Consider the following 23,651-nt stretch of genomic DNA (forward strand, 5'->3'; position numbering starts at 1 on the left):
CCTCAGAGATTGTAAAGACACAAAGGAGTGGATGGAAGGTTCTATTAGGCAAAGTGCAGCTCCATTAGACCACCTCCAGACTCGTTATCATCTTAAGTCGCTAAATATGACTGAACAACTGTTGTCTAGCATCAGCCGAGCAATTACACACAATGCACTGGATAATGACATGCGAATGTGGTAAAGAGGACGTGTAACAGCGTTTGAAGTGAAAGGTGATGCGTGAGGTGCTTGTATAATAAGTGAATGCGACTAGCAAAGCGTGATAGTTTAAGTGTGTCGGGGGTTGGTGGGGGGTTGATAAAGGCTAAACATGACCATTAAAGAACAGCAGCCGTGCATGTGGGATGCTCCATAATTAGGAGGGAAGAATCCTGTGTGGGACGGCATGGAGGGAGGAGAATAGGATTTGTGGGATGAGATGCAGAATATGCAGAGGTGGAGAGGCCTCACGACTGTGAAGACGAGCAAATGAGCAGCAATTAGTGCCGGAGAAAAAAAAGCTGTTAAGCAGCCAGGCGAAGGCGGCCTGCCCACACTGGAGGATGCACGTGTACATTCAGATACATTCACTCTGACACACTTCTATGCTAAGCACTAGCCAGAAAGCAGTTAAGGGTCAGATTTGAAACAGAAAATTAATTGTCTCTCAGATTTACACATCTTAGATGAGGTCATGACAAAACCAATAATGCAATAATAACGTAAGCTCTACATTCGATAAATATGTTTATATTGACATAACTGTGATTGCAGCTATGTGGCTGGTGCTAATTCCTTAATTGGTGCTTAATCCTTAATTCCTTAAGTGGTCAACTGATGCTTTCACATCATGTCTTGGACAAATAGAGAATGACACAAGGCCAGTTTCAGCATAAAAGGTGACGCTTTGGATGCTAATCCTTTCTGATTGTACAAATGAGATAGCAGTAAAGAGAGCTAGAAGCATCTCTGTTTTGAGATCCCATTGAGTCTACTATCAGCAGGTAGGTGAGAGGCATTGTGGTCAATGTGTGAAAGCGTCATCTCAAAAGATTAAAGAAAATATCAAGTCAATGAAATTCATTGCAAATACAATTCCATACATGGTACACACGTACATGTACACCGCATAAACCCCAGTGCACACACACACAAAAAAAAGACACACACAATTTACTGGCTTGACATTCATCTGCTTAAAAAAGGCATGAGAACATTAGTGTGTTGCTATGGTGATGTCAAGCAGGGGAACCTGACTGGTAATTCAGCCATATCGTTAAAATGTTTGGATGCACTTTCAACATCTTTTACACTTTGCCCCACAACCTTTTAGTTGCAAGAAATATTATTAGAAGTGTCTATTTATAACATATAACATACATAGACATACAATGTCTATTGCATATCAAGTAAATGATGCAATGTCCCTAAAAAAAGATCTATATTTGCACCTGGATTCCTATTTAAATCTAAATAAAGTGTTCCAGACGACCATTAAGGTAATATATATACTTTATTTGGATGTACAGTGAGGAAAATAAGTATTTGAACACCCTGCTATTTTGCAAGTTCTCCCACTTAGAAATCATGGAGGGGTCTGAAATTGTCATCGTAGGTGCATGTCCACTGTGAGAGACATAATCTAAAAAAAAAAAATCCAGAAATCACAATGTATCATTTTTTAACTATTTTTTGTATGATACAGCTGCAAATAAGTATTTGAACACCTGAGAAAGTCAATGTTAATATTTGGTACAGTAGCCTTTGTTTGCAATTACAGAGGTCAAACGTTTCCTGTAGTTTTTCACCAGGTTTGCACACACTGCAGGAGGGATTTTGGCCCACTCCTCCACACAGATCTTCTCTAGATCAGTCAGGATTCTGGCCTGTCGCTGGGAAACACGGAGTTTCAGCTCCCTCCAAAGATTCTCTATTGGGTTTAGGTCTGAAGACTGGCTAGGCCATGCCAGAACCTTGATATGCTTCTTACAGAGCCACTCCTTGGTTATCCTGGCTGTGTGCTTCGGGTCATTGTCATGTTGGAAGACCCAGCCTCGACTCATCTTCAATGCTCTAACTGAGGGAAGGAGGTTGTTCCCCAAAATCTCGCTATACATGGCCCCGGTCATCCTCTCCTTAATACAGTGCAGTCGCCCTGTCCCATGTGCAGAAAAACACCCCCAAAGCATGATGCTACCACCCCCAAGCTTCACAGTAGGGATGGTGTTCTTGGGATGGTACTCATCATTCTTCTTCCTCCAAACACGTTTAGTGGAATTATGACCCAAAAGTTCTATTTTGGTCTCATCTGACCACATGACTTTCTCCCATGACTCCTCTGGATCATCCAAATGGTCATTGGCAAACTTAAGACGTGCCTGGACATGTGCTGGTTTAAGCAGGGGAACCTTCAGTGCCATGCATGATTTCAAACCATGACGTCTGAGTGTATTACCAACAGTAACCTTGGAAACGGTGGTCCCAGCTCTTTTCAGGTCATTGACCAGCTCCTCCCATGTTGTTCTGGGCTGATTTCTCACCTTCCTTAGGATCATTGAGGCCCCACGAGGTGAGATCTTGCATGAAGCCCCAGTCCGAGGGAGATTGACAGTCATGTTTAGCTTCTTCCATTTTCTAATGATTGCTCCAACAGTGGACCTTTTTTCACCAAGCTGATTGGCAATTTCCCCGTAGCCCTTTCCAGCCTTGTGGAGGTGTACAATTTTGTCTCTAGTGTCTTTGGACAGCTCTTTGGTCTTGGCCATGTTAGTAGTTGGATTCTTATTGATTGTATGGGGTGGACAGGTGTCTCTTTATGCAGCTAACAACCTCAAAAAGGTGCAACTAATTTAGGATAATAAATGTAGTGGAGGTGGACATTTTAAAGGCAGACTAACAGGTCTTTGAGGGTCAGAATTCTAGCTGATAGACAGGTGTTCAAATACTTATTTGCAGCTTTATCATAGAAATAAATAGTTTAAAAATCATATATTGTGATTTCTGGATTTTTCTTTTTAGATTATGTCTCTCACAGTGGACATGCACCTACGATGACAATTTCAGACCCCTCCATGATTTCTAAGTAAGAGAACTTGCAAAATAGCAGGGTGTTTAAATACTTATTTTCCTCACTGTATTTGCAGCTGTGTCATACAAATAAATAGTTTAAAAATCATATATTGTGATTTTTTTTTTGGGGAGTGGTGGCTCCAGCGGTTAAGGCGCTGGGTTGCCGATCGGAAGGTCTGGGGTTCAAGCCCCGGTATCGCCAGGCTGCCACTCTTGAGCAAGGCCCTTAACCCTCTATGCTCCGGGGGTCCCTTACGAGGAAAATATCAAGGTCCGTGACGTCGGAGTGATGTGGGGCCGCCTTCCCGTGGGCTCACCACCTGCAGGAGGGACCGTAAGGGACGGTGCTGTGAGGATTGGGCAGCAGTCGAAGGCAGGGGCCTGCTTAGACTGCTGCCCCCGCGACCCGAATTACGGATAAGCGGGAGAAAATGAATGAATATTGTGATTTCTGGATATTTTTTTTAGATTATGTTTCTCACAGTGGACATGCACCTACGATGACAATTTCAGACCCCTCCATGATTTCTAAGTGGGAGAACTTGCAAAATAGTAGGGTGTTCAAATACTTATTTTCCTCACTGTATATATTTACATATAAACCCTTCACCCAGAGAATACTGGAAATCCCTGTGGTTTAAATGTCAAAATGGTGACATTTCGTCAACCTTAGCTACATCACTTCTAAGTGGTCTCAATTAGAAAATGCAAACCACAAACCAAACCCAGGCATTCACTAAAGATCCCTGCATGGCCTTACTTTGTCCTGAAAGATTCCAATTCAAATGCTTAATTACACCTCCATGTAAACACATAAGAGTAAAAACCAGTTCAGCGAAAAGACCAGTCCAGATGCGCACCTCTAGTTTCAAACTCAATCCGATGCCCTAAGAACCTGGCAATCTGGCAAGCTTTTAAAAAAAGAAATAAAATATGAATACCATGTCGGATTCATTTCTGCTTAGAAGCTATTATATGTCCGATCCCGAATAATGCATTTATATTGCGTAGGATTTCCAGTACTTCCTAGAAATGCTCTGAAAATATATTCAAATGCATCCACCTTGGCTTGGCATAATGGATCTCTATTACTTTAAGATCCATTAAATCCGTGCGTCACCGCTAAGGCATTTTAAATGAAGTTGCTCTAAGGGATGAGAGCTCCAGTGTGTAATCGAGTTGCTTTGTTATAAACCCCCGAATCGTCGTAATTGTGTGCTTGCTGGAGTCTTTTGCTGTCTGTAGAAATGCAAACTGGCTGGAATATAATTTAAAATGCCAGAGGGATCTGTGCATTATACAAAAAAAATAAAAATATGATTGGGTGAATATTAAAGTCACAAGATTTTATTTCTCATCATCTTTCCTCGTCATTTACTACGATAACAATTTTCTAGACTGATGACGCAGTCGCTCGTCCTGATAAGGTGTAGACCTTCAAAGAACAAAAAGCAACCAGTTTATCCTCATCACTGAGCTCACTCCTGATGAAGATCTGAAACATACAAGCTAAGACAAACAAAAACCTACAAGTACTCACCTAAAGCTTTTTTCTCACCAGCTCAGCTTTGTATTTCGAGCTCTTAGTGTGTGTAAGATGATCAATGAACCCAAGCAGGGTTCATTAACATGGCGGTATGGAGAAGGTCCGGGTTTCAGCGTGCCACTGTGGTGTGATTCACTGGGTCACTGCCTCTTATTAAAATGTATAATGCTTTGAATATTCTCATCGAGATATGCTACCTAATGACAAGGCTGAGTCGCGGGACACAAGAATAGTTTATAGAAATTATCAACTTGTGCTGTTAATATCATGAACAGCAGCTACACTAATTCCTCTCCACTGCTTCTCTTTCTCTCCCCATCCCGAGGCATCCTGAGGTTTGGCCAGCTCCAGTCACGTCCCACCTCGTGAAGATTATGGACCTATGGATGATCATGGAGAAGTAGATGCCGAGTGTTTAAAGGCCCTGGCATGGAGAAGCTGATGCTGGATCTATGATGATCACAAATTGTTCTGTATTGTTGAAAGATTTATGACCAAACTCTTGATGTCACCCATATGAGGATGGGTTCCCCTTTGAGTCTGGTTCCTCTCAAGGTTTCTTCCTCATATCATCTAAGGGAGTTTTTCCTTGCCACTGTCGCCACGGCTTGCTCATCAGGGACAAACGCACACCATTCACCTTCACTGTTGTTTTCTGTAAAGCTGCTTTGAGACAATGTCTGTTGTGAAAAGCGCTATACAAATAAACTTGACTTGACTTGACTTGTTATGATTAAGTGTCCACAAATATCCATATAATGTGCATGAAATAAAAAATAATAATAAAAAAAAGGTGTGTTGGTCATTGTCAGTAGGAAAGAGATCATGTACTTTGGAGAAATCTGTATTTGAAGTGATAATATTTTTTTTTTTTTTATAGTTTTTGTAACAGTGCAACTATATTTGTTTCAATGTAATTCCTAAATTTGTGACTTAATTACTGCCCTTAACTGATAATTAACTCCTAATAATTACAAGTACTTCTGATTTTTTTTTTTGTAAAAAGTCATCTGTGACAAATGTTTGTTTTCAATGCAGTCCAGCAGAGTGGAAAATTAATTATGGGCAAGTAAAAGACTGAGTTGTGTGTCATCAGCACACTAATGAAAAAAAAACGTTACACTTTAAAACGGTTACATTTATAATTAAATAAATGAGCTAAAGGAAGAATGTATAGGGTAAAATCTAAGTGATAATAGAGGCTCAAAAATGAAGGACACCACAAGATCCTATAACAGCTGGAGGTCTAAATACCCAGTGCAACCATAGTGCACCCTGCTGCTCTACAAAACTAGTAGAACCTCTAGATCTAGTGTAACTTGGAATTGTCAGTAAAATTACTTTCCCAAAAATACTTATTGCTCAATAATTAAAAATAAATAATGTGACCCTACAATATTTATGTCCCATCATTATTGCATTTTCAATAGATTATTCTTCCTCCTATAACCCAGCCATTAGGGGGGCACAAGCCAGTGTACTCTTAGTGCCGGTCCCAAGCCCGGGTAAATGGGGAGGGTTGCGTTAGGAAGGGCATCCAGCGTAAAACATGTGCCAAATCAAATATGCGGATCACAAATGAGAATTTCATACCGGATCGGTCGAGGCCCGGGTTAACAACGACCGCCACAGGTATCGTTAGCCGACAGGGTACCGGTGGAAATTGGGCTACTGTTGGCCGAAGGAGGAGAAGGAGAGGAGGAAGACGTCTACAGAGACGGCAGGAAAAGGAGAAGTGTAGGAGAGTAGAGGTTCGGGTTGGTACTTTAAATGTTGGTACTATGACGGGTAAAGGGAGAGAGATAGCTGATATGATGGAGAGGAGAAAGGTAGATGTGTTGTGTGTTCAGGAGACCAAGTGGAAAGGGAGTAAGGCCAGGAACATTGGAGGTGGGTTTAAACTGTTTTATCATGGTGTGGATGGGAAGAGAAATGGTGTAGGGGTGATTCTGAAGGAAGCGTACAGTAAGAGTGTAGTGGAGGTGAAGAGAGTTTCTGATAGGGTGATGATCGTGAAGGTGGAAGTTGAAGGGATGATGATAAATGTCATCAGTGCCTATGCTCCACAAGTTGGCTGTGAGATGGAGGAGAAAGAAAGATTCTGGAGTGAATTAGATGAAGTGGTAGATGGTGTACCTAGGAAAGAACGATTGGTGATTGGGGCAGACTTTAATGGGCATGTAGGTGAAGGGAACAGAGGTGATGAGGAGGTGATGGGTAGGTATGGTTTTAAGGAGAGGAATGTGGAAGGGCAGATGGTGGTAGATTTTGCTAAAAGGATGGAAATGGCAGTGGTGAACACGTATTTTAAGAAGAAGGAGGATCATAGGGTGACGTATAAGAGTGGAGGAAGGTGCACACAGGTGGATTATCTTCTGTGTAGGAGATGCAACCTGAAGGAGATTGGAGACTGTAAGGTGTTGGCAGGGGACAGTGTAGCTAGACAGCATCGGATGGTGGTCTGTAGGATGGTTTTGGAGGCGAAGAAGAAGAGGAGGAAAGTAAGGTTTGAAAGAAGAATAAGATGGTGGAAACTGAAGGAGGAAGAGTGTAGTGTGAGGTTCAGGGAAGAGGTCAGACAGGGGCTTGGTGGTGGTGAAGAGGTGCCGGATGATTGGGCAACTACTGCAGGAGTGATGAGGGAGGCAGCTAGAAAAGTACTTGGTGTGACATCTGGAAATAGAAAGCAAGACAAGGAGACGTGGTGGTGGAATGAGGAAGTGCAGGAAAGCATTAGGGGAAAGAGATTGGCAAAACAGAAGTGGGATCGACAGAGTGATGAGAAGAGTAGGCAGGAGTACAAGGAGATGCGGCAGCAGGTTAAAAGGGATGTGGCGAAAGCCAAGGAAAAGGCATATGAGGAACTGTATAAGAGGTTGGACACTAAGGAAGGAGAAAAGGATTTATACCGATTGGCCAAGCAGAGGGACCGAGCTGGGAAGGATGTACTGCAAGTTAGAGCAATAAAGGATGGAGAGGGAAATGTGTTGACTAGTGAGGAGAGTGTGTTGAGAAGATGGAGGGAGTATTTTGAGCAGCTGATGAATGAGGAAAATCAGAGAGAGAGAAGGTTGGAGGATGTGGAGTTGGTGAAGCAGGATGTAGATAGGATTAGTAAGGAGGAAGTGAGAGCAGCGATTAAGAGGATGAAGAATGGAAAGTCGGTTGGACCAGATGACATACCGGTAGAAGCGTGGAGATGTTTAGGAGAGATGGCAGTGGAGTTTTTAACCAGATTGTTTAACAGGATTCTGGAAGGGGAGAGGATGCCTGAGGAATGGAGAAGGAGTGTGCTGGTACCGATCTTTAAGCATAAGGGAGATGTGCAGACCTGCAGTAACTACAGGGGAATTAAGTTGATCAGTCACACCATGAAGTTATGGGAAAGAGTAGTGGAAGCCAGGCTGAGAGAAGAGGTGACCATCTGTGAGCAACAGTATGGTTTCATGCCGAGGAAGAGCACCACAGATGCCTTATTTGCTTTGAGGATGTTGATGGAGAAGTATAGAGAAGGACAGAAGGAGCTGCATTGTGTATTTGTGGATTTAGAGAAAGCGTACGACAGGGTGCCGAGAGAGGAGTTGTGGTATTGTATGAGGAAGTCAGGTGTGTCAGAGAAGTATGTGAGGGTGGTGCAGGACATGTATGAGGACAGTGTGACGGCAGTAAAGTGTGCAGTAGGTACGACAGACTTGTTCAGGGTGAAGGTTGGACTGCATCAAGGATCGGCCCTGAGCCCTTTCCTGTTTGCAGTGGTGATGGACAGGTTGACGGACGAGGTCAGACAGGAGTCTCCCTGGACTATGATGTTTGCAGATGATATTGTGATTTGTGGTGAGAGTAGAGAGCAGGTTGAGAAGAGCCTGGAGAGGTTGAGATATGCGCTGGAGAGAAGGGGAATGAAAGTCAGTAGGAGTAAGACAGAGTACATGTGTGTGAATGAGAGGGAGGGCAGTGGAGGGGTGCGGTTGCAGGGAGAAGAGGTGGAGAAGGTGGAGGAGTTCAGGTACCTGGGGTCAACAGTGCAAAGTAATGGAGAGTGTGTTAGGGAAGTAAAGAAAAGAGTGCAGGCAGGGTGGAGTGGGTGGAGAAGAGTGACAGGAGTGATTTGTGATAGAAGAGTATCTGCAAGAATGAAAGGGAAAGTTTATAGGACTGTGGTGAGACCTGCGATGTTGTATGGATTAGAGACAGTGGCATTGAGTAAAAAACAGGAGGTGGAGCTGGAGGTAGCAGAGCTGAAGATGTTGAGGTTTTCGTTGGGAGTCACGAGGATGGACAAGATTAGAAATGAGTTTATTAGAGGGACAGCACATGTAGGATGTTTTGGTGACAAGTTGAGGGAGGCGAGATTGAGATGGTTTGGACATGTGCAGAGAAGGGACATGAATTATATTGGTAGAAAAATGCTGAAGTTGGAGCCACCAGGTAGGAGGAAAAGAGGAAGGCCAAGGAGGAGGTTCATGGATGTGGTGAGGGAAGACATGCAGGTAGTTGGTTTAAAAGAGGCAGATATAGAGGACAGGGTGGTATGGAGACGGATGATCCGCTGTGGCGACCCCTAATGGGAGCAGCCGAAAGAAGAAGAAGAAGATTCTTCCTCCTATTATTATTATTATTATTATTATTATTATTATTATTATTATTATTATTATTATTATTATTATATTTAGCTTAATAAGATCTCACACCACATATACAAGGCTACTAATCCACTTCCATGGACAAACCATAGAAATTGTGATGTGTTAGAATTTTGGTGAAAGACAGACAGACAGACAGACAGACAGACAGACAGACAGACAGACAGACAGACAGACAGACAGACAGACAGACAGACAGACATGCTATTGCATGATGTAGAAAAAACAAATACAGAAGATACTAATACAGGATACTAAGAGATAAATAAAAACCTTAAAATGTAAACTTTTTCTCTTGCCTTAAAGTATCTACTTATCTGTAGTAAATATTTATTGTCATTCAGGGTGTGTGCGGGTGTGTTGATGTGTGTAAGTTTGTGCACTTACTGATCTCTAACTGTCTCTGGATCCGGCCCTTGCAGCGCTCCCTGTAACTCGATTGTGTTGCATTGTACTCCGACATCACCTCCACGAATTTGCGTGACAGAGTGGAGTGCTGGAAAAAGACCAGGAAGACAATGAACGGGTTAAAATGTAACCTGATGCTGTATATTTTCATGAAAGTGAAAATGTTTTTTAATCCCTTCAGAAAGCGAGGGTGTGGTCAATTTTTGAAGGAGGGTAAAGATGATGGAACTGAGTCATAATGGTCACACACCTGTACACAGTTTTATTCATAAGTGTACTCGTTTCCAGTGAGAAAAAGACAAGATGAGAGCTGCGAAAGAAAGAGCTGACCATGCAGAGGCATGTGTGTGGTTTTGTGTGTTTTTGAGCAATTACGTGTTTGTTTATTTTGTTTTTTTCACTTTTTTCTTAGAACTTTGCCTGCTTTTTATTTTCTCTTCAACTAGCAAGGTCTATACAGTGCCATACCACTGACATATACGTGATATACTATTACAATTTTACATGAAAAGAAGCTTCATATTTTATTGATGAAGCAGTGAAATATGTGTAGCAATTTCACGGTTTAATAAGATGGTTTAAAAATTTAGTACATTTCATTATAAGCACAAGTTTCATTACGATACTATCGGGAATATTAAGCATGTGGATTTCAAATAGAATGAGATTATCTTGATTATATAATTTTGAAATTGAAAGCTGAGTCACTATTGTTTTCATGGTGACACATTAAATAGTAAAAACTGAAAAATTAATTTGCATGTTTGATTTGGTTTTCATTGTTATTTTTCATTATCATAATTATTATTGTCTTTTGTCACATACACTATATGTTCAAAGATTTGTGGACACATGACTGTAAGATGTGCGTTATGAACATACTATTGCACATTTAGTCCTCTTTAATAACACCACTCTCCTGGGAAGGTGTTTCACTGGATTTTAGAGTGTGCTTCTGAAGATTTGTGTTCATTCAGCCACATGGGTATTAATAAGCTCAGGTACTGATATAGGTGAGGTCAGGGGGTCTGGGGTACAGTCAGCATTCCAATTCATCCAAAAGATGTTCAGTAGGGTTAAGTTCGGACCCTACAGCAGGAGATCTTCCACTCCAACCTATGTAAACCATATCTTCATGGAGCTGGCTTTGTGCACAGATGCAATGTCATGCTGGAACAAGTTTGGGTCTCCAAGTGAAGCGAAAATGTCATGCCTCTACATCCAAAGCCAATTGTACAATTGTACAAATTCTGTACAATTTTGTCTTATTCTATTCAAGTATTATTAAAGAAAAAATAATGAACATATTAGCTCACTAACTTGTGTCTTCCGTATCCTCAAATCAGCTGAAGACCTGTTCTGTCCTTCCTCTTGCTCGATGGTCTGCTGGATACCTGAGACAAATAATTACCACACAGTCAGTATTAGCTATATGACATTATATATATATATATATATACTAATCTGGATTTTGCCGGTTTGCTTGTACTTAAGTAAATTTTTATTGAAGTAACAATACTTTTACAAAATATTTTATTACTCTTTCCACCTCTAAAGGAAACATAATGGTATCTTCATTAAAGGTAATAAAGTATTAGATATTAGTATGCCTGACTGCTTTTTTGTTAATGTTGAAGCAAACACAGAACAGCTGTACACAATAGTGTAATAAACCAATGACAAGATGGTGGATGAGACTTCCTTGTCTTTAGATTTGTAAATTTGTGTCTTGTTCTTACAAGTGTGTGTGTGTGTGTGTGTGTGTGTGTGTGTGTGTACGTGTATGAGAATGTTATACGTTTGCTATGTTGCTTGTTCCTAAAACGTAGGTGGCTCTATACAAGTTTGACAGGTCCTATAAGCTTGTACATAACTCAAATGCCATCTCTTCAAATGACCAGCATCAAAGGTCCTGACCTCTTCGTGTTCTCAGGTTTGTCTTTCTTCACATGAGACAGCTGTGTGGAAGACCACTAGTGCACAATGTTACAGAAAAGCGGGACCTTGGGAAAGCTCTGGTATTGCTGTGCTGTCGAGTTCTTGATTCTGATTGAACATCTTGATTGATTTGCACATGCACTTATTTTGCAGATACTTTATGTTAATGAAACAGAACTTTATTCACTGAAAGAAAATTGATGATAAGGGTGGGAAGTAATTTCAGGAATTTAGGAAGAAGACTTCAGTGTCAAGAGTCAAGAAAGTCAATCAGCTTTTATTGCCATTTCAAACATATATAGCTGACGCAGTACACAGCAGAGACCTGTATTATAGTATTTGATGGGTAAATGCAGTTGCGGGCGGTAAAATACTCGTGTGTGTGTGTGCGGGTTGCGGGAGAATAAAATATTTTGCGGGACTCCATATAAAACAAAATTAAAAATAGACGTATTTACTGCACAAGAGCAACAACTAAAATAAAATAAAACGATTTTCAGGCACAAGGTCGGACTCTATCTCTCTCATGGTTCTACAGATATTACTTCATTATTAAATAAAAGAACATACGACACAAACCTTGGCCTGTTTTTTATAAGATATTGTTTCAGTTGATGTTCTGAAAAATTTCTTGTTCATATCCATGTTCATCATTTCCACAAAAAGTCAAACTCAAATAAAATTGTCAGGAATCACCCTGCTTCTTCTCCGGTGCACGCCCCGCCCGCCCGGAGCGCTTCGCCATCATACTGATTTCACACACCTGTTCCTCATCACCCTCACAGCTATATAAACGCCTCACTCACACCACTCCGTTGTCCGTTATTGTTTGTGTTTGGACTCTGAGTGTGTTCTATGTTTTCTACGTTTGCTTTGTTTAGTGTGCATTAAAGTCTGTTTGCTGTGCCTCGGCTTCCGCCTCGCTCACTTACGCCTGACAGAATAACGGACCGAAAGGAAAGAAAGAGAGAAAAGGAAGGAAAACCTCGAGATCTTTGCCCCGCGCTTACCTCGCGATGAAGGATCAGGCAGTCGCGAGTCTTCGGCGGTACAAGATCTCATCGCCGCGCTCCAAGCCGCCTTCCCATCCGCGGCGGCTCAGCAAAACCCCCCCGCGCTCACCAGCAGCCCCATGGCGCTTCCGGCCGCGTTTTCCGGAAAGGCATCAGAATGCTTCCTGTTACAGGTGAATCTCTACATCGAGATGCAACCACAGCGTTTTCCTACGGAGCGGTCGAAGGTGGCGTTTTTCATCTCCCTCCTCTCCGGGAGAGCGCTGGCATGGGCACAATCGCTGTGGAAAGCGGCCGGCCCGGTGACGCACTCATACGCCCGGTTCACCGAACACTTCCTGGAAGTCTTCTGCGCCGCCTCCGGGACTTTCACCACAGCTGACCAGCTGCTCAGGTTACGTCAGGGAAACGAAAGAATCACCGATTACAGCCTCCGTTTTCGCACCCTGGCGGCATCTAGTGGCTGGAACGAGTCAGCGCTACTGGGAGTGTATCGGATGGGTTTGAAACCGGAGATACGGCAGGCAATGGCCATTCATGAGGATTCGGTGGGGTTGGAGAGCTTCATCCAGAAATCGATCGGGCTCTCTCAGCGCCTAGCGGTGGAGGATCTCACTCCACACCCACCGAGCTCTCCACAAGGTACATCTGCTGCCCCGGAGGGCGAGCCGATGCAGCTAGGATCACAAAGGCTGTCCAGAAGGGAGAGGAATCGCCGGCTCGCAGCCGGAGGATGCTTGTACTGCGGAACCTCGGGGCATTCCATCTCGCAGTGCCCCACACGCCCTGCTCGTGCCGCGGTGAGTACTGTCGAGTTACCCACCGACATCTCCTCTCTCCCTAAACTCGCAGTGTCTCTCATAACCCCCCACTCTCTCCATCTCTGTGCATGCCCTAGTCGATTCCGGCTCAGCAGGGAACTTCATCTCCCAGGCCTGCCTCGACCGACTAAGCCTCCGCCGAGAACGGGGCTCCCAGGATCTAGCCATCCAAACCATCCAGGGAAGGCCGCTGGGTGAGGGGTGGGTGAAGTACTGCACGCCGGAGGTGACTCTACAAGTGGGGCTATTCCATCGAGAGGTGATCCGGTTCCTGGTCTTGGAAAGATCCACAGTCAGTGTGATCCTGGGGAGGCCCTGGCTGCAGAAACACCGGCCTAGATGCTCTTGGGACCCCTGTGACATCCTGGAGTGGAGTCCCCGCTGTAAGGCACACTGCCTCTCACATCTCCCCACGCGAACCCCTGGAGCCGTGATCAGAGCCACTCGTGTGGAGGAAGCCACAACCGCAACCCCTGTGGAGATCCCGAGAGAGTATAGGTCGTATGGTGATGTGTTCAGCGCGCAGGTCGCCACCCGTCTCCCTCCTCACCGACCTTGGGACTGCCCGGGGCAAAGCTACCCAAGGGTCGTGTGTATCCCCTGTCCGTTCCTGAGCGCCAAGCCATGGAGGAGTACGTGCAACAGGCGCTTCGTCAGGGGTTCATCACGCACTCTTCCTCCCCTGCTGCGTCGAGCTTTTTCTTTGTGGGAAAGAAGGATGGAGGTCTGCGGCCCTGCATTGACTACTGCAGCTAAACTCGCAGATCGCACCTCTTCCTTACCCCCTCCCACTCGTGCCCGCAGCTCTGGAGGACTTGAGGGAGGCGCGGGTGTTCTCCTAACTTGACCTCCGGAGCGCCTACAACCTGGTGCGCATCAGGAAGGGGGATGAGTGGAAAACAGCCTTCATCACCCCCTCGGGCCACTATGAGTACCGGGTCATGCCATACGGCCTCTCCATCTCTCCCGCGTCTTCCAGGGGTTCATGAACGAAGTATTCCGGCCTTTCCTCTAGAGATTCGTCATGGTCAACATCGACGATATACTGATCTATTCCCGGGATCTGGAGGAACACCGGCGGCACGTGCGAGCGGTGCTTAAAGTACTTCGTTCACAGCATCTCTACCTGAACCTCTCGAAGTGCGAGTTCCACCGCCCTACCATCCACTTCTTGGGCTTCATTATCAGTGCGGAGGGTTTCCAGATGGAGAGTGGAAAGGTAAGGGCGGTGAAGGAGTGGCCGGTTCCGAGTCTATCAGGGAGCTCTAGCGCTTTCTAGGGTTCGCCAACTTCTATCGCCGGTTCATCCAGGGCTACAGCAGGATCACTGCCCCACTCATGCTCCTGGGCATCAAGCTGGCCCTAGAGGAATGGAGACACTGGCTTGAGGGAGCCGAACACCCGTTCACGGTGGTTACCGACCACAAAAACCTCCAATACCTACGGGAGGCTCGGAGGCTAAACCCCCGACAGGCACGCTGGGCGCTGTTCTTCACACGGTTCCGCTTCCAGATCACCTATCGAGCCGGGACCCTGAACGGCAAGGCTGACGCCCTTTCCCGGATATACGGGCCGGACGAGCCTGGCGAGCCTGAGCCCATCCTCCCCCCCGCACTCATCCTGGGGCCAATCGTCTGGGAGGTCGACCAAGAGATTGCCTCCGCTGCTCGCCGGGCGGCGGTTCCGGCCGGGTGCCCAGCTGGACGCACCTTCGTTCCTGCCTCGTGCCGGCACCATCTCTTTAGATCTGTTCACGAGGGACCAGGCACCGGCCATCCAGGGGAGAAGCGAACCATCCAGATCCTCCAGACTAAGTACTGGTGGCCCGGCCTGACCCGAGAAGTAAGGCGCCTCGTGGAGGAATGTCCGACCTGGGCAATGTCCAAGGTCCCACGCCACCTGCCGGTGGGAAAGCTGATGCCGCTCCCCGTCCCTCAGCGTCCCTGGTCGCACCTGGGGATTGACTTTGTGACGGATCTCCCCCGGTCAGAGGGCCACACCTGCATTCTGGTGGTGGTAGATCGCTTCTTTAAGGCCTGCCGATTCATCCCCATGAAGGGGCTCCCCACTGCACTCGAGACGGCGGAGGCTTTGTTCCATCACGTCTTCCGGAACTTCGGTCTCCCGGAGGAGGTCGTGTCGGACCGGGGCCCAGAGTTCGCATCTCGGGTCTGGAGGGCTTTCTTCCGACTCCTGGGCGTCTCGGTAAACATCACTTCGGGATACCACCCCCAATCCAACGGCCTGGTGGCGCGAAAGATCCAGGAGTTGAGTCGCTACCTGAGAACCTATTGCGGCCAGGATCAAGAGGACTGGAGTGGGTTCCTGCCCTGGGCCGAATACGCCCAGAACTCGCTACGTCAGGACTCCACTGGGCTCACCCCGTTCCAGTGCGTGCTGGGGTTTCAGCCACCCCTGTTCCCTTGGTCGGACGAGCCCAGCAGCGTACCCTCCGTCGACTACTGGTTCCGAGAGAGCAGTCGAGTCTGGGAGTCAGCACACACCCAGCTGCGTCGAGCCCTCCGCAACACCCGCCGACACGCTGACGCACGGCGGCTGGACGCCCCCCGCTACCGTCCTGGGGACCTGGTGTGGCTGTCCACCAAGGACCTGAAACTCAAGCTGCCCTGTCGCAAACTGAGCCCCCGGTTCATAGGGCCCTTCCGGATCACCGACCAGATCAGCGCAGTGTCCTACCGGCTCGCACTGCCGCCGAGGTATCGTATCCATCCCACATTCCACGTGTCCCTGTTAAAACCGTGTGCCTCTTCTGTCTCTCGCCCTCCAGGTGGCCCCGTAGCGCCCGACCAGCCGGAGATCGTGGACCAGCCCGGGGTCTACGTGGTCAGAGAGATCCTGGAGTCCAGACGGCGCCGGGGTCGCCTCGAGTATCTGGTGGACTGGGAGGGGTTTGGCCCGGAGGAACGGTCTTGGGTGGCCCGGCAGGACATTCTGGACCCGACGTTGCTGGTGGAGTTCCACGCGGCTCATCCTCGCTGCCCGGCGCCTCGGTCGAGGGGCAGACCGCGGCGTAGGTTCAGGGCGTCTGGTGCCGCCCCTGGGGGAGGGGGCGGTGTCAGGGATCACCCTGCTTCTTCTCCGGTGCGCGCCCGCTCGCCCGGAGCGCTTCGCCATCATACTGATTCCACACACCTGTTCCTCATCACCCTCACAGCTATATAAACGCCTCACTCACACCACTCCGTTGTCCGTTATTGTTTGTGTTTGGACTCTGAGTGTGTTCTATGTTTTCTACGTTTGCTTTTGTTTAGTGTGCATTAAAGTCTGTTTGCTGTGCCTCGGCTTCCGCCTCGCTCACTTACGCCTGACAAAAATGAAACATTTTTGTTAATTGTTAACCCTGGTGTTTACTGTCTTTAATGTAGGAGGACCTTCAGTCACACAAGTACAGCTCCTCTAAATCTCATGCGAACACATGACTGAGAAGATTTCAATTTGTGACAGCTGACAGAGAAGTGAAGTGACAGTAAAAAACAAAACAAAAAAAAAAAACAATTCTGACATGCACAGTAGAGTTTCTCAACTCTACGTTGTCTGCGTTTCTCAAAATGGAGTCTGCAAACCCTTCAAGAGGCTGTGATGTTTGGCTGGGAGCTCCATATTTGTTTTCTTATTACTTTCAATAATACAATGAGTTTGTGATCAAGTGCTAATGTACCGTATTTTTCGGACTATAAGCCGCTACTTTTTCCCCACGTTTTGAACCCCGTGGCTTAAACAACGAAGCGGCTAATTTATGAATTTTTCCTGGGTTTTTCCAGGTTTCACAAACTTCAAGCCAAAAAACTGAACCCCATAACATTAGACCAATGAAATTTCCGAACGGAAACGGAAAAACGCACCTCACCTGTGTTCTGAGCTGCACGGCATCGGGAGAAAAATTTTTTTTTTCAAACGACAACGATGCCAAAAGATAAACTCCCGAGAGAAATAGTTGTGAAAGGAAGGAGGAAGACAGTGAACAATGACTTTCTTGGTCGGCTACTGTTTAGATACAAGCCGTTGTAACGCGTTGAGTCTGCGTGAAGGGAGAGCTCGCTAACTCCAGTTGCAACAGAAATCATATAAGCACAGACAGGTTTCCAAAACTCATGCTTTTTTATTATTCTTGGCAACAGCGTTACGGGTTATTCAAAGAAACTTAGAACTATATTAGAAAATAATAAGGGAATATTCCTTGTCTTGCACACATGCAGTAATACCGGAAAATGCAGTGACAGGCAATTCCCAAAATACCGCTATGCTCCTAAAGGAAGCGCAACATATTTCACCCGTTACACCGTGTGTAACCTGTCTTTCGTTAAAGCCTGTGTAAAGTTCATTAGTGTAGACAGGTGCGGCTTATAGACAGGTGCGGCTTATTTATGTTCAAAATAAAAATATTTGTAAACTTCAGTGGGTGCGGCTTATATATGGGTTATATATAGTCCGGAAATTACAGTAGTTTTAATGATTATTATTACTTATTTTAAGTATAGTTATAAACCAACTGTACAGGGGAGGTGGTAGCTCAGTGGTCAAGGTTTTGGGTTGCCACTTTTGGGCCCTTGAGCAAGGCCCCATCACCCTCTGTGATCTAGGGGCGCTGTATTATGGCTCTGGGCTCTGACCCCAGATTCCTAACATCTCTGGGATATGCGAAGAAAGAATTTCACTGTTCTTAAACGTACATGTGACAAGAAAAAAAAGCTTGTTTTTCACCTTATACCTACTTGAAAAAACATTAAGAAGTCCCTTTTTTTTTTTTTCTTAAAACCACTATTTTTTAAAACATCTAAACAGCTACTTCAGCTATACCACATAATTTTTTCTTTTTATTCTTTATTTAACCCATACATAGACCATGCTGTTACTCTTCATCTTCAACATCCATTAACAAGCTCCCATGGAAACCTTTTTTTCAACACCAGAAGTGTTCATTCATGTTACATGCGTGTTTTTGACTTACAGTCGTGGAAATGAGGTGAGTGGGTTTACGCTAAGAGTTCAACTGACAGGACAAATGTGAATAAATCTTTATAATGAAGCAGAGACGTGATGGCACAATAACGAATACAAGGACACTTTAATTAATGTGCAATTGCAGCGCCTCGCTATGACTTTTTGATTGAACAGTTAACGGTTTATAAAATGCAGGGTGTGGTATATCTTTATTTTTTTTTTTTACTTGCTAAATAAAAGATATCAAAGAAATAAGGACTAAGATACAAAACAATTTTGTCGAAGAAGAACAACTGATATATACTATACATCAAAATCAAATGATCTCAGTCGAGAAATCCTGTCATTGCATGGTGACTACTGCTTTATAATGACTGGCTCTATTTTTCTTTTGTCCAAAGGCACCACAGTTCCAAAATTCTTTGTTTTGCCCCCCCCTTACACTAGATTTTGGCTGTGGACTCTTGTGTTACTTCGCTCACAAGAGTATTAATACGATCAATCATTGATATAAGGTGAGGAGGTCTGGGGTTCAGTTGATGTTCCAGAATTCAGTTGGGTTGAGATTATGGTTCACCCAAGATTTTCCCAAAACATGTGTTCGTGTTCTGTGCACAAGGCAACTGTGAGTCTGGAACAGCCTTTTTAGTTGAAGTGAGGGGAAATCTTAATGCTATATATCGGGGTAAATCGGTATATATACAATATTATTTCAAGTTAATTCGTTCAAAGGAAAAAGCTGAAAACATTTGAGACACGCAAAGTGTGAAACGAGATGAATCCCTTTGCTAACAAGTCAGAATAACTGACACCAACTGTGCAAACACAGACTTGTACTTTCTCAGAATAACAACAGAAGAGCACAACAGGAAGTAGTATAGCTGCACAGACTGTGTGTGTGTGTGTGTATGTGTGTGTATGTGTGTGTGCAAATTTCTGTCTGTTTGACTGGTCTAATAAACCTAATCCGAAAGAGCAGGGAAAATATCCCCATGTGGTTCATGCCATCTTTCATCCACTGCAACTCCAATGTGCGTCTCTCTCCCTCCACCAATCATCTCATTTATTAGGCTTTTATACGGCTGCAGCTGTGCCGTGGAAGCTATAGAGTCAAATGTTTTGAAATGCTGAGCCTCTACCATCACCTTAACTATTCATCGGTCGTTAGTCACAGCTATCACAGCAACAATAAGAGCAGCGTCTCGATCAGTTCCAGCAGAAAAGCGTTCTGATGTCTCGTATGTCTCCGGTTCAGCACAGGATTTATTTACTCTTCTTTATGGGAAACTGAGTGTTTTTTATTATTATTATTATTATTAGATCTGCAGTGCAACAACTTACTCTTTAACTTGGAGCGCACTTTGTTAGCCAGCTTCTTGATGTCTGTCATCAGCTCCTCCAGATCTGCTTTTGTTTCTGTGGGGAAAAACAAAGCAAAAATTAAAAAAGAGCAAGTTAGATTAATTAACATGATCTATCGAATTGAGAAAGACATTCGTGCAGTCCATAACCAATAACATTAAGAGTCAATATTATGCACTTCTATACGAATAACTTAAAAATTGCTTAGAAACCATGTCAGGCAAAAAGAATATTATTAAAACCTGGGTATTTGATTAAATAATTTTTTTAAACATTTGACTTAAAACATCTTTACTAAACTAGATTTAATTTATAAACTTTTCTTAAAAATATTACACTTTCAAAAATCTTGCTAAGAAAGCTTTGGCAAGGTGGATAGCTAGCATTACCATGGAAAAAGTCAACAGTTATAATTATTCATAAACTATTTATAAACAGTTATAAACTTGTTTATATATTAACCTTATTAACGATATTATTTGTATTTTTATTGACTTATTTGTGCAGTATAACTTATATTAGTTAACTGACTACTGTTAAACCTTTATACTGCCATATGAGTAGATGGCAGTAACAAAACTGCTATATCAATAGAAGGCAGTATTAAGGCTGCTAAATAAATAAATAAATGGCAGCAATAAACATGCTTTATAAACAGAAGGCAGCAATGAAGCCATCAAAAAAATAGAAAGCAGGTATGAAGTTAACATACAGTATGAATTGATGTGGGGGAAAAATATTGGATAATATGACTGGATAGCAGTAATAAAAATGCCATTAGAATAGAGATGGCAGCAACACATTTGTCATTTGAACAGATGCCAGTAAATGTCAATGCCATATGAATAAATGGCAGTAATGAAGCTATCATGTGAATAGATGGCAGTAAATGCCACTGCCATATGTATAAATGGCAGCAAATGTCACTGCCATCAAAATAAATGGCAGTAATGAAGTTACAACATGAATAGATGGCAGTGATGGTTATGACATATGTGCATTTATATGTGTATATATGTGTGTGTACACACACTTACATACAAACCTTTAGCCCCATGGTGTGCCATACTGAGCAGAAACATCAGAGATGCCACTAACCATCTGTCTCTGTTATCTACTCGCTTGTTTTTTTTCCCCTCAAATCTTTCTATCCCTGCACTGTCTTTTCGTGATCTATCAATTCTAAGACTCTCAGACTATATACAATGTTGCGTTTTCCCTCCGTTTATTTAACCCGGAATAATTTTATCATTTGCTCCATTTCTCTTTCACTGAGGAACGAGACAGGAGCAGAGAAGCTAACAGAAGGATGGGGTCAGGCTGGAAGCTTGTAGATGACACGGGCGTGTTATATAAGAGACAGAGTTAAAGAGACTGTTCAAACAGAAGGGAGCCAACCCATTAATCAACTTTCAGCTAACTGATAGAGAAAACAGGAACAAGAAGTGAGAGAGATGCACTGAGACAGAAATAGATTGAGACACACAATGAGAGACAAAGTAAGGAAACCAGAATTCTGAATTCAGTGCTGAAAGGATTCTTCAGAATTTCTTTAGAAATGCAAATGAATATATGACTTTTTAAGATGTAGTACTGTGATGAAAAGCGATGTTTCAAATATAGTAAATATAGTAAACAGTAGCAAATGATAAATCCACATTTTATATAACAAACTATTACCGTTTAGCGTCATTTCATTTCTGTTGTTAAATATTCCACATGGGAGATTTAGCTTGGAGTGTGCCTCAACAAGAACAGACATATGTGTGGCAGTCTGGGAAAACCTATTAGATGTTTCTGTGACAGAAATAAGGGCTTAACCTTAAAAGCTAAGTGTGATTTCCTCACACAAAAATGACGGACAAAATTTACTCAAATAGTTTGACAGCTATATGACATGGAGAAACTGACATAAGCCAGATCAATTCAGTAAAGTAACTAGAACCTGACAAACGTCTCAGAAAATAAAAATACACTTTACTATAGGACCACCAATGTAGTCTACAAGTATGAATCTTCTGGTTTAGACTGGTGATCATGAAGATAATAAAGAGGTGATGCAGGAGGTGAAATTAGGCAAGAATAAACCCAGTGATGTATATGGTACACTGAGAGCTTAGCTGCTGTCAGCTCATTCAGCATTCTTTAATTCAGTTGGATCTTTGGGCTAGAAACAGTGTTGTGTTGGAGGAATAGTGTTACACTTGGCATGTCTAATGGAGCTGAATCACATCTGGTCATTTCACACCTACACATCAAACGGTGACAAGCTCCATTTTGCGACTGCATATTGTTTTGCGTTGAAAAGCATCCCCTTTCTGAACACCAGGTAATAAAGGGGTCTCACCAGCACTTTACTTTTTAATACATTTTTAATCACAATTAAACATGACTTTTCTTAATCGTGTCCATTAAGTACACACATCGTCAGTTTCCATCTTACTCCCCTAAAACGAATATTTCTCAAGTACAATGTTGATAGGAAGGCAAGGAGCTTTTGACTTAAACTCCCATAAGCCCCTTTTGGCAAGTGGCCTCAGCTGTAGCACACCGTGGCAATATGATATAATTGGAGCATCTGTGTGTGGCTATGAATGCCAGCTGACATTTCTTACAGCACAGAAACTGTCGGAGGAGATAAGTGTGTGCGTTAAAAGGAAGAAAATTACCAGCACTCCATCCAGGTTTTATACTGTGTATAGCATACTGAAGGATTTACTGAGATCAGTACAGCCATTATACTAGAACTGAACAATGCATACAAGTCAGGAGTGCGATTCTTTTGGGACCTGTGAAGAAAATAAATGGAGTTCCCACAAAACAGGATAGATATACATATGGGTTTTTGGAGAAAAAAAGAAACTCTCCAAAAAATCATCATCATCTGTACTAGACTATGCAGATCCAGATACAAAGATCTGTAGCACTAATCGGATACAGGTACAGATAACAGTTAGTGGCATAGTGTTACACGCCTGGTATAGTTTAGCACGAAAACTATTTATCCCTACATATAATCATTGTAATTTAAAGCATGATATTCGAGCCCCAACGAACAAAGATTCCAGATAATGGAATAAGAAGTTAGTGAGATGTTCAAAACATGCATCTTTCAATGCATCAGACAAAATCAAGATATGAAAGATGTTCCAGAAAGTACCTGTCAAGCTTCTTGTCCTATCATAAGGTGCCAGTGGCCTTTGTTTGGATTTTGCCTCCATAGAGAGAATGAGCTTGTCTTCAAAGACAGCTGCAGAGGGTCGATAAATATGGACGATAGACAGGGAAGAAACGGATGCCTGGGCTTTGAAGTGGCTTAATACACATGCACACGAATGCACATGCAAACGCACACACACACACACACACACACACACACACACACACACACACACACACACACACACACACACACGCGCACGCAACAAAGTTGGAGACTATTTGGATTTAATTAAAACTGGCAAACAAATCTAAATCGTGATGCAAACAGGGACAGGAACAAGACCTCAGGACTCGTACACTCAGGACTCGTTACTTTGGCAAAAAAATCAATGGCGGATTTGTACAAGTCATGGTAAAACATTCTGTTCTTGGTAAAAGCTTTTAAAACAATTACCCCTTTAAAATTGCTTCAATGCATCAGCTGTTCATGTCCACAAGTTTGTGTGAATTTTGTGTGAATCCATTTAACTCATCAGTGAGTCTGATCTCAAGCAGATTAGACATGAGGCAAATCTGACCTTTGTCTGTTGTAACTCTATGCTGTCTTACATGGCGATAAGGTTCCTCTTTTATTAATGATAACATAAGGGACTTGAATTGATCACTGAATCACTAGTTTCACAAATTCGACATCAGTGACAGCAGCATAATCATTAAATATACTTGTTCGTGTTGCTCATGGATA

General features: G+C 43.7%; 1 protein-coding gene and 1 long non-coding RNA gene across 6 annotated transcripts in view; one reads left to right on the forward strand and one right to left on the reverse strand.

The window, feature by feature from the left end:
• The window catches only part of LOC310717771, a 339,024-nt gene that overhangs the window by 26,070 nt on the left and 289,303 nt on the right, over positions 1-23,651 (forward strand). The gene's annotated exons all lie outside the window — the stretch shown is intronic.
• The window catches only part of LOC310717671 (syntaxin-1A), a 94,597-nt gene that overhangs the window by 21,402 nt on the left and 49,544 nt on the right, over positions 1-23,651 (reverse strand). For all 5 annotated transcript variants that reach the window (XM_083526061.1, XM_083526062.1, XM_083526064.1 and 2 more), the window contains exons 4-6: positions 19,724-19,798; positions 10,969-11,042; positions 9,628-9,736 (exon numbers count right to left, since the gene is read on the reverse strand). In XM_083526061.1, coding sequence (XP_083382187.1) covers positions 9,628-9,736; positions 10,969-11,042; positions 19,724-19,798 — 258 coding nt within the window. The remainder of the gene's footprint in view (positions 1-9,627; positions 9,737-10,968; positions 11,043-19,723; positions 19,799-23,651) is intronic.

Source organism: Silurus aristotelis, assembly GCF_946808225.1.
Source record: "Silurus aristotelis genome assembly, chromosome: 22".
NCBI lineage: Eukaryota > Metazoa > Chordata > Actinopteri > Siluriformes > Siluridae > Silurus > Silurus aristotelis.